The sequence below is a fragment of the Idiotropiscis lumnitzeri genome, chromosome 5, assembly GCF_059441095.1.
Source record: "Idiotropiscis lumnitzeri isolate Australia: NSW breed Sydney's pygmy pipehorse chromosome 5, RoL_Ilum_1.0, whole genome shotgun sequence".
NCBI lineage: Eukaryota > Metazoa > Chordata > Actinopteri > Syngnathiformes > Syngnathidae > Idiotropiscis > Idiotropiscis lumnitzeri.
The window spans coordinates 9226841-9239219 of NC_142395.1; the positions used below are offsets into that span (position 1 = coordinate 9226841).

General features: G+C 39.5%; 1 protein-coding gene across 1 annotated transcript in view; it reads left to right on the forward strand.

Moving 5' to 3' along the window:
• The first annotated feature begins 545 nt into the window (after nt 1–545).
• LOC148336851 (SMAD family member 3) overlaps nt 546–12379 on the forward strand; it is a 29798-nt gene continuing 17964 nt past the window's right edge. Inside the window, exon 1 of the mRNA XM_088295936.1 lies at nt 546–1211. Within this exon, the coding sequence (XP_088152062.1) occupies nt 1009–1211 (203 nt within the window). The 5' untranslated portion in view covers nt 546–1008. The remainder of the gene's footprint in view (nt 1212–12379) is intronic.

Below are 12379 nucleotides of genomic sequence, written 5' to 3' on the forward strand. Positions count from 1 at the left end.
CATATGCTGCATATTCAACTTCTATCGTGTTAAGTGGGTCTTTTCTGTTCATACCAGTAACAAGATGAGACAAGTGGCTTGCATAGTTTGTCTTTGTCTACATGTGCAAAATTCAGTTCACAGAAGCTACTTACATATGGGGTGGAACACCATAGTTACTAATTATCCAGTTGAAGATTTTCTTGCCGTAGAACGTGTGCTTTGTTGATACTAGTTAACAATTAACAATAAAGAATGCAAAGGGATGTTGGAACAGCCTGTCCACCATATTAGGCTAAGTGGTATGGTCAATTCGTGAAAAAGGATGTTGCTTTTCCCTGTTATGTATGGAATCATATGCTACATAAGTGTTTAGTCCAGTGTTGCATAACTGCAGTTGGAAGGGCCACATCTTAATTTGGCACAGCAGGGTCCGTTTTTAGCAGAGTCCAAGTACACCATTAGAAAATGAAATGGGTTGCGCAATTGTCCAGCTGCTAAGACGGCCTTTTGAAGGGTGTGCTGTGCAGTCTGAAGTTTCAATAGACACGCTCAGCTGCAGCTCCCGCATTTGCATTTCATGCAGACTTCGCACGACGGAACCAGCGCCGCGGACGACTCTGAATTAAAAAAAAAAACTATTAAGGATTAGAGCATAGCATTTCGACAAACGCGTGTTGATATGAGTTTTTTGGGTGAGAACTAGTACGCTTGTGGCGACATTCATTAGTCTGTCTTAAAAATAACAGTTATATGAAAACGTGTAGACGGGACTAGGTTTCTTGGCGGAGGGCTACTAATTCCACAGCGCTACAAACTGCCATCACACATTTTGAGAGCTCCAGTCAGGCGGACAGAGTTCACTGCAACGTTAAATCTCGGGATGCCACTGTTAGACTTGAATAATATTTCCCTATTGAGGAAATAACCGTGCCGTCCGGGTAGCTGCGAAAGCCAACTCGTTTCGGTTTTCATTCCCACGGCAGCCGAACTTGAGGCCATTGGAAGAAGTCAAGAGCAAGCGAAAAGATGTCAATCCTGCCTTTCACTCCCCCCATCGTCAAGCGACTTTTGGGCTGGAAGAAGGGAGAGCAGAACGGCCAGGAGGAGAAGTGGTGTGAAAAGGCGGTGAAAAGTCTGGTGAAGAAACTGAAGAAGACGGGACAGCTGGACGAACTGGAGAAAGCAATCACCACGCAGAATATCAACACGAAATGCATCACCATACCAAGGTAAGAATTCAATTGGCATCGCCAGGGCAGGTTAATTACGATGTTGTGCCTCTCAATTATACACGCCTATTATTTTCGCTTTTTGGTCTTTTCTGTGAATATCATACTCGTTTCCGCTTCCTTTCTCGTTCCTACATGACATATCGCACATTACGACGTATATTAACCACACGCGAATAAGGTGGTTTCGACACCGACGTTAATGCTGTTGGCCAACTTGCACATCGTCGCCCATATATTCCACGCCACGCCAGTAAATTTACTTTTCAACCCTCGTAGCAAAGACACTGAGGACATTTTCTGTAGCTGTGCATTGACAAATGCAACGCACCGGCTCAAATGGAGTCCAAGTTATATAACTTGTCCTTAATCTGCTTGGTTTTCTGGCGCTATGAGCCAGTGCTGTAACTCAGCCTAGGGCTGACCTCCTCTCACTCTTCTCCTGCCCTGAACTGCGTTTGGACATTCTGCAACTTAGAGATGCGATCATCTGCTGCTTGGGGTAGATGGGAAAGTGTGTGCAGGGGCGGTGAGAGGACAGGTGTGATTACAGGCACGCTGCTCGCATAAATGCTACACGGTTCTAGTAATATTAAAGGTTTTTAAAGTGTATGCTTCTTTATTCTTGTTTTTTTTTTTTTTTTTAGATCAACAGCAGTATCATTGTAATTACACCAAGGCAGTTTCCCAAATTTTATCGAGCCAAGGCACATATTTGACACCGGAAGTGAAACTGAATGTGACTTTTATGGAAATGTGTTTATTTTTTGGAATACAAAATAGATTGAAATTCATTTTGTTTAAAGTTAGATATATATGGAAGGTAAATATAAGAGAATAAGAGATTAAAAAAATAAATAAATATACATATATATATATATATATATACAATTGTTATAAAACATGTACTAATTCATTTGCGTTATGTTTGAAATGCGCTATATAAATAAAGAGTCATTGTATTGTATTGCAACCCGTTCAGGGTGTCCCCCGCCTACTGCCCAAAGATAGCTGGGATAGGCTCCAGCACCCCTGCAACCCTAGTGAGGAGAAGCGGTACAGATAATGGATGGATGGATGGATGGATATTGTATTTAAAAACCATGTGTAGGTGATTTTATTTTGAAATTGTATGATCACATGACCTGAGTCGTTGAAAGAGTACTATGGAATTGTGGCCGTTTGTAGAGAAGCGGGAAGACTTACGAAAGCAGGAACGGACTGTACAAGAGCAGAGCGATAGATGTAGAGAGATGTATTCACTGTGTTCAGGAGGCGTACACGATAATTGTGATTTTCATTATTTGTATTTTGTTTATTGATTACATTTGATGTGACATTTTTGTACATTGTTAGCCTTGGCCTCAAGGACTCATTCGGCCTCGTTGTCTCGGGATTTCCTAACGTCATCGGTGGAGAAGGAGAATTAAAAAGGAAAATCTGTCTGACATCAGTCTGAATCGTGGCCTTTTCGCTGGACTGTTGTAGCCCCGGGAAGAATCTCACAACACAGTACACACCGCCAAACAAAATGCCACAATAATTAGGCCTATATAAAGTGAACACCCCCTTATCGTGGGGGATACATTTAAGACCCACATGCAATAGCTGAAAGTTTGTGGTAGAGAAAGACATTTTTTTACAACAGTTTTACCAATCTCATGCACTTTAAAGACATTTTAACTCATAAAATACACTTGTCTGTTCTTTTGCATGCAGAGGCCTTTAAATAAGAAACCAAGCATGCTTGCTTCAAGCCGTTTATTTGTGATTCCCAGTTAGGCATGGGCCGATATTAGATTCTGACGGTATGATAACTGGGAGCAAAAATATCATAGAATTGAAATTGCAGCTCAAAAATGACTTTTGTTGCAAATATTGGGGTAAATAAAAAGATTTGTTCAATTAAACATCATAAATTTTATTTTGTAACAAAATATAGAATATTTAGTCCTGAAGAAACATGTATCATGCTAAATGTAAAGTAAGAAATACATAATTTGGATTCTTCTTAGTAAGTTACATTGTCCCATCACTGGTGAGCTATTTTTGAAAATTAACTTTAAAGAGGCGGACACTTTAATCTGCAGCAGCCAATCATGCTGTGCCCTGCTTAGACATCCCCTTCAGAAGGAAGAAAAGATGCGCTCATTATCGGTGACAGTCAGAATTAGCAGTTTTCAAAACTTTGACTTTTTAAAAGCACAGTGAACCGTCAAACCGGTTATCGGCCCATGACTGCACCCAGTTGAAGTTTACTGCAAAACTGACATAAAACTAAAGAACATTTGACACAGGACACAAAATGCTCAACCAAACCATGTAATTTAGTCTAACCAAAGTCACCCATAGAAACGATACATGAAAGAATCTACGTTACGTTGGGGGAATGAACGATGAAACGAGATATAGAGTGGAAAAAATTTACAAAATGATTATCATCCCAATTTACTCCCAATTTGACTGAATGTGTGTGAGCCAGTCGCTGATGGTATAGTGGTATACTTTCCTGACTTGTGTGTGGACAGTGTGAAATTGGTTCCCACTCAGTGTTTGTGTATGCCCTGCGAATGGCTGGCGACCAGAGGTGTAGTCCGCCTTTTCACGATGGTGATGATGTAGTACAGTACATCTTTCATAGAATTATTTATACAGCATTACAGGTCAACTTGAAAATGAGTTACTGATACAGTGTAGCAAGAGGGTCAGTATCTTGCTTATGGGCACATCAGCAATGCGCAGTGAGCAAACACATTTGCACAACAACCAGCGAGCGTTATGAATAAAATCCCATTGGTCCCTTCCTTTGACTCGCCACATTTAGGGTGGTTGAATTTTCCACTGCAAGGTAGTAGTGCCAAGTCACTGATGGTGTAACTGACTTTTCCTTCTTGCGGTGTGGCTTCACTTCCCACTCAGTGACAGTGTGAATGTGAGATGTCTGTCCCTGTACAGTGTGTGCCCTATGATTGACTGGTGAGTAGTCAGCATTTCAACTCAGGTCAGCTGGGAAAAGCTCCACCTCCCAGCTACTCGGAACAGGATAAGACATATAGAAAATGGATGGAAAATAGTAGTGCTCGTGCAGGAGCGTGAATCTGCTGCGCTGTACAGTAAGTAGTGCGTAGTACATGGTTCACAAGGAGAGACAACGAGGAAACGAAAGGGGCTGAGAATGAGATTTTTTTCCCATACTTTGTTTTGTAAATGTGGACATTCAAGTTACTTACTGCAGCAGACATAAAACAGCAACACGGCATCCAACAAAAACTATTATTATGAATACTGTAAGAACTGAAAAGACAAGTCATTGTCATCTGACTCCATTTAGACAATTGCGTTATGTATGACAATTTGGTCCATCTCATGTAACTTGGCCCAGTCTATGTTTTGTGACGTCAGTTAGGATTATGTCCTTGTTACTCCTCTGCTTTTCCTTTATTAACATATCGGCAAAGGGCCACGGAAAGGAGACCATTTATTTGAGAGAAGACTGAAGGGAGCAAGATAATGAGTCACTTTAGCAAAGTGGAAACTACCATTTAGAATCAAAAAGCGTCCAAGGCTATAAACTGATGTTAATGTTTTTTTTTTATTTTGAGGCATTTATCCTTGAAGGTTTGGAAAACTCTCAAACTCCAACCTCTCACTCAACTGGCATACTTAATAATCTTTAGTTTGAAGCAATTTTCATATGATACTAGTTTGTGGTCATTACATATTTGCCTAGTGTCCATGACTCAACAAGTCTCATGCCAGTGACAAAGGGATTGCGCACTCCATTTCATTAGTTCACAATCGGGTCGCAGAAAGATTAAGTTTAAGCTTTCTCCGTGACGCAATGTCACTGCCACATTGTGAGGTGGCCTCCATCCTCAGAGCTATAGCCACAGACAAACACAAGTGAGAGAAATTTTGTCATATTTTCAAGTTCAGCTTTGGGTTTTGCTTCACATGTCGCTATTGAAGGACTTAAATGTGTTCATTTTGCTCACGGGGATTTTTGAGGAACTACAATGATGTCTCAATCTCATATTTTTCATGCGTCCAAAGTTAGAGTGAGAGTCATTTTGGCTTGTTATTTTGACCAATGCAGTATATGGCTCAGCAATCCCCCCTTGGGTAAGACCAATATCCTGTTATTAATGCATTGCAAAATTGCGCAAAAATGCCTCTGCTTCTCAAACATTTTGTGGCTATTCTGTTTGCGGCACATGCATGTCCTGTGTGTATGTAAATGTCTTGTTTTGTTAGAATTACATAATTTAATAACTTATTATTGGAATACGTATTACTCAAGTCAGAATAGTCTACATCTGCATTACGATGCATCGAAGAATCGATTATTTCTCTCATCAGCACAACTATCGTGTGTGATCTATCATCGATACCACGAATGCTGTGCATAGGAGTTGTAGCCTGTAGACAATGAAATTGTGATTTACTATGTTTTTAATAAGCATACATCTCATACATCTTATTCTACCTTTTCGAACTCAAAGCGGTTTTATCATTTTATCTCATTGACCCATCTTTATCAGCAATAATGATGGCTGGTGCTTACGTGGAAGCAGAATACTATGGCTGTCAAATTGCAAATTGACTCCATCAACATCATGAGCAACTTGGGCTCAATGTTTTGCTGAAGTCTGCTGGACAATTCAAATATGATTCAGCGAACCAAAATACTATATGAGCTCTCATTTCTGTTGCCGACTACCTGTCACATGACTGTTTAACGTCAGCAACAGTGAATTCCAGAATGTGCACAAAGTTGTTAAAAGTAACACATATAGGCTGTAATTTAGACTTAATCACATACCATGTGTTTGCTGAAATTGAAGAGTACACAGGGCACTCCCAGATTCTTGATTGCCACAAGTGCGCATATCACGCGCTCAAAGCGTACGGCCCAGGCCAGCAGCATTCACACTTAAGCCTACTCGGAAATTTATACAACGTTTGGCGTGATCCGGGTTTCGTATTTCCCACCACTAATGCGGAGGGGAAGAGGCAGAGCGCATTAAGATGACCCAGGATCAGAATTGGCTGCTGTCAGTGTGACCTCAGAGTGTCCCATCGAGAGTTGCTGGTTCTATTAATTCTCCTACGTGCCGGCATGCCAAGAGCAGCTGCCCGCATGTTGAGGCCTGTCCGTGTTAAGGTCGGCTCCTTTCTCTCCCTGACACTTGAACTCCATGATGAGGCTTAGCTACTGCGCCAGTCAGCGAGTCAGGCCGGCGTAGCTGCACCTGCTCGTGGACCGAATACAACCATTTGACTGGCTGGTTTTTTGATTTACAGTCAACATTGTATTCTAAATAGAATTTCTTCCAAGATGCTTGTCAACATCTGATTTGTTTCCATTTTTTTCTTTTCATTTTCCCAAAGAAAATAATGGCGCTTCAACACGTACAGTCTTGCATGAGCTTCTCCACAATGGCTGTTTGAACTCCAGGTTTTCTGTCTTTCGAGCCATTTCCCCTATGAAAGTTTCGGTTAAAATCTGAATAAATTGGAAGTAACAGTGTTTTACTGTTTACCTGGTTTGATTGAGCACCTCCACAAGGCTGCATATTTTCTTGCTCTTGACGTCACTGTGGTTTGAGAAGCAGTTTTCTTTTCTTTTTTTCTTTATAAACTCTAAAAGCTTGATGGTAACACGCCCGTCCACCAAGGAGCACTTGTGGAATTGTGGTAATGACTTAGCTCCTTCCTCTTTTCTGCCTGCTTTTTATCATCAGGAGCAGTCAACTTGAGATCGTGTTCAACTGGTGACAAACGCTCTCCAACTTTAATTGAGTCAATTATCAGGGTACACTTTTGTGTTTTCAATACTTGCAAAAAAGTTACAGTAAAAACAATATCAATATTTTCTCAGGTTCACATGTTGAATGTTGAACACCTTACATTTGGAGTTTGACCAAAATGTTTTGGGAAGTATCAGCGGCATCTGTTTCAGTTGGGGCTTACACGTTGTGTATTTGACTTTTTTGGTTCCACTGGAGTGATGATTCTCTTCCCAAAACCTCCCTGTTCATATGCGTGACTAAAGTATTTGTTCCGGTCTTTGTGTTTGGTCACACATTGTTGCGTGGGCACTGTTTGTCTGACAAGACACAAATTAGGTCACATTTGTGTGAGGATCTTTGAGACTGAATCCATGCTTTTAAGATCATAAAAGAAATGTTTTGTATACGTGCAAAGACTGAAGGAAAACTGGGACATCTGAGCATTGAAAAAAAATGTATGCTTTCAATAGATACAACAGTTATGCCACTTACATTGAAAGTAGCCTACATATTGCTCAGGGTCTCAGCAAAAGTACTTTTTTTGTTTTGCTGAGACGTTAAGCATCAACTTCAATTTCTTATTCATGCCAGAAAATTATACACGCAAATAAAAATGTGAAGTTTCACTGAAGAGCAGTAACCTTGCATCAGCTGGAATTAGAAGCAGCAAAAATATTGGAAGGATTTATGTTTGGTTCTTCTCACTGAGCCTCATGGGGGAGATACTCTGCTGCTCTCTTGCTTTAGCACTTCATCATTTTGTCTCTGCACAGAAGAAATATTATAATTTTTTGTTGGGAGATAAAATCCAATGAATATGTAATTGAGTTCTTTTTACCCAGATGCATTCTTTGTTAGGGCTGCCGCTATCAAATTATTTAATCGCGTAGTTGCATTAAAATGAAAAATAAATTGTTTTGCTTGGCTAAAGATACAGAGGACCAATAAAATTCCATTTACAAATAAAAGGACAACTGTATGTTCCTTAGATTAATCTCTCCCCATAAATTTGGGTTGATGAGACAAAGTGACGTGAGAAGCACCGTATCGATTTTGCTAGAATAACTCACTTGAGGAAGCCCAAGTAAGTTGTTAAAAAGTGATCAGTAGGAACAGAAACTGTCAGGCTGTCAGCATTTAAGTGGGCAGTCATTTTTATTAACTGAACGCTGTTAGCCGTGGCGCTGTTCTTTTTGCGTCGCACAATGCAGTGTCAGTGCAAATAAACTAAACTGCCGTAATTCCTTTTGAATAAAAAAAAAAAAAAAGAAAGACATTTATGTAAATTGTATGTTGATTCCGTGTTTCTTGTTCCTCGCCCGAACCCATTCGGGACGAACCCACTCATGACTGCATCCTGATGATTCTTTGTGAGCAGCATGAATGATGCTATTGTGGAGCTGAAAAAAAGTGACTCGTAAACTCGGAGGTATATCACCAAACAGTTTACTGAACATGCTTCTCAAAACTATGTTAGGCTCTTGGAGGATAAACACGGAAGTAATCTGGAAGTCCTGCACATTGAAAATGCACTAGTGGCACATACAAATCAGTCCTAATTCCGTGGGGAAACTATGCCTAAATTAACACATTATAATGTATAAATTTGCAACTTTAAATGTTAAGTATTGGAATTTTGAAATTGGAAATATTTTTACATATTTTCAACTGGTATCCAAAGCGCCAATTTTCGTGTTTTTTTTTAAACCGATGTTCAGTCCCATTATATTACTACCCAAAAATTTGGGCTGTTTTTTTTGTTTATTTATTTTTTTTTTTTAAATGCATATTAATTTTGAGAAATTACAGTACATTTCCAGAGTTGCCACAGCACTTGACTCTGGACATGTGTGTGTTATATGTATTTGCACCCACTGAAATTGGTAATTCAAATAGAGAGTAGAAGCAGGGAGCAAGATAGTGCAAGATGATCGTGAAGCAAAAATCCTGCGCTTGTCCCACAATCTCTGTCATGGTAAATCGTCATCATCTCTGTTTTAAAAGAAAAGTCTTCAGAAGTCACTGTGGTAGGTATGCCTTCCCATATTGGTTAGGGTGAGGGGTAACCCTCACCCGAATGTATTCAAGAAACTTTATAATTGTCTGGACATTATTTAGTGGTTGTAAAGTCTGTCTCATTAAACAGTTTTAGAAGTTCAGTGTCGTAGACACAGTGAGTGTAGACACGCCCCTGTGTTGTGTCTGGTACTGGAGAGGGTGGAGGGAAATGGGAGCTACTCTCAAAGATCAAAGGCGAGTGTGTTATTGGCTCGGAGCGTAACAAATAAATGAAAAGATGACCGAGGGTGTGGTATGCTTCCAAAATAGAAAGTTTTGTAATAAGCATTAGTTGTGGTTAGTTTTCACGACAGAGTGCAATTCAAGGACCTGTCACAAGTTTCTCAATGCTGAATATACCATATTTTTTAAATAAAAGCGAGAGATGTTCATTTTTTGAACTGCTGATGGGGATGGTAGGATGTGATACTGCAAGTCGGGATTTGTGCTCGCTCGTTTGTTATGTTACCTAATTGGGCTGTAGTTCACTTGTTTGTTGAGTAATTTGTCTTTGCGTCATCCGTAAGGTGTTTTCACAAGTTTGGCATAAAGATTTAAACCGAATATTAACAGTGGCCCAGACCAGGAGTACCCACTGTAGGTGGGCTGCTTAAGTGTGTGTACATTAAACCCAATGAACTGATCGGAATCGCAGGACGCATTGATCATAGACACTTGGAACTCGCTTGGGATGACCCTGGTGGGGCCTGTCTGAGCATGGCTTTGCTATTAATGGGGTGAGAGGCATCTCTAACACTGGCGGCATCTGTGACCCTGTCACGCCGCCGTTAGGCAGTGAATGACTGCCTGGGATGGTTCTTGGTACATGGTCTGTCTGTCAGTCTTCCATTACTGTGCTGTTCTGTCCCTGTCCATCCAATATTTACATTCGTACGGTATTCTTGCTGCAGCAATGATCATGCTATGCTCACAGTCATAAAATTGTCCATTGAGAAATTACCTCATAGGTGAACCAAACAGGTGAACCCTTTCCATCAACTTGCTGTGTATTACTGAGATAATTTTTAGGAAATTTAAACAAGATCCCTGTTTCCAAGATAAAGTTATTAGTTTATTTGTGTAATAATATCCAAATGTCATGATTTTATATTAACATGATATGGACATGCTATGATAATTATCACAATATTGTTTGAAGTTTGACGATATTAAAAAAAAAAAAGCTTTTGGTACTGTATAAAAATTCAAAATATTGAAAAAAAACAACAACGCTATCGGAAAAAAAAGCACAATATTGTTTTTCTGTCCATAATAGCTATGACAGAGAAATAGGCTTTACCAATCATTCATCATTTTATTGTCATGTGGATGGGTCTATCAAATGTTAAGTGAATTGAAAATAGTTACAGTATTTGCCAGTACTTCTAATCAAATTGACATGAAAACAAGGAGAGTATATTTGATGGAAAGAAAATATATCAACTTTATCGCCTCATTATATGTAGTGGCTTGGTTTGCTTTCATTAACCTTTGAAACACCAACCACTGGGGTCAAAGTTTACCATTGCGCACTCATTCATGCTCATTCTTTTCAAGTTGTTCAGATGCACACCTGAGTCATTCGAGACATCGTTGTGTGAATGAGTCAGGGTAGAAATCAATGTGATTCAGTAAGTGGTTGCATGGTCAACTCTAATGCTGGTAGTAAGTTAATGAGAATTCCTATACATTATTGTTTGATATGTGTTTAATTTGCCTGTCAGTCTGAGTTTGTTAGCTAAGGGCAATGCTCTTTGAGGGTGCCAAAGACTCAGGGGGCTGTGTGGGCCGCTGTTTGATGTGTGGTTTGTACCGAAGGGGTTTAAGAGACAGCTTGGCCTTGACTTTGCCCTGGCCGTCTATCTGCGGAGGTGCGCGCGTACATGTGCTTCCACGTACACAAGCTGCATACAGCCAGACATGCTCACCAGACAACAAACCTGCCTTTGTGCTCACTGGGTGCTAATTTACAACTGTGTGCAAGAAAACAACCTGACATTAAGAACCATGGTTTAAAGAGAGTGTGCCTGCTGCTTCAAAGTCACAGGTTAGTTTAAAGATAAGGATTAGTTAATGGGGGTCACTAAGGAGGCTGTTGGAGACGACAAACAGCATTCTTTAAGAATGAGTGATGTAAATAGAAAAATTTGCAGTTACTTTTGATGGCTGCCCCAAATACAGTAGTAAAACAGCTTATAACTTGAAAAAATGCAGAATCTTTCAATATGATCGGGGATGCACATAAGTGGTGCGGTGGTGCGCTTGAGCACTGGAAATTGAATATTGCATTCCAGTTCAAGTCCGTAATTTGTGCTTTTGTGCCCTAAGCATATTGCAGCTCAGTCACTCGCTTTCTGAGTGAATTTCTGACTGGTGTAATAATCTTTCTACGTTGAGCTCTGCCATAAATCCCTTGGTATGACGTCCCACTTCCGAGTTTATCGCTCGGCAGAATCTAACTTCTGGATTATTTTGCCAAATATACCAAATAAATGTTTTTTTCCATGCTTTATTATTTGTATTATGTGTATTTACTAAAATATTTGATTTGCCATTTCTGAACCTCACACAAGGTCTTTAAACTAGATAAAGTCCTTAAAATCTTTCTTTCTTATTTTCTTTCACGAGGATTATTATTGAACAAGTGAACCAGCCAAACACATGTATTGAAATTGATGAGAACATTAATCAACATTTAATATAGTTTACAGTTCAACTGGTTCCTCTTGAGTTGTCTCCGTTTTAGTTGGAACACTTTTGAAATTTCTACGAGTATAAAGAAGGCATTGTCTTGTTCCCAAAAGCAACTAACGCACAGCCATGAATTTGCTGTATTATTATGTTGCATGCAAAAATTCTTGTTGCTCAAGTTGAATGCAGAAAGGCTGTTGATGTCTTTTATATTTAATGTCTTATGTTTCTGATACATGAAAGACTAAGTTTAAGTTGAAATTTAGATTTATTGCCACACTGAAAATATTTCTTGACAATAAGATACTGTTTGGGCGTAATGTGAATCGATGAATGTATTACTACCGGAAACATTGTGGAAATACCATTGGCGTTTACATTTACATCTCAAATTACTGATCATAATTAAAATCAAGTAGATTATTGTTCCTTAATCCCACCCCTAAAATGTAATCATACGTCCTCGTTCGTCTTATAGTGAACTCCAATTGTATCAGTTTCTTGGATTTCTGGATGGAAATGTCACTCAAGTAATTGGATAGTTTATACAGATGTCGGATGATATATTCCATTGTAGATGACTTGCCGTTTAAAATAATGAATTAAATTTGGTTTCCCTTGGCCTGC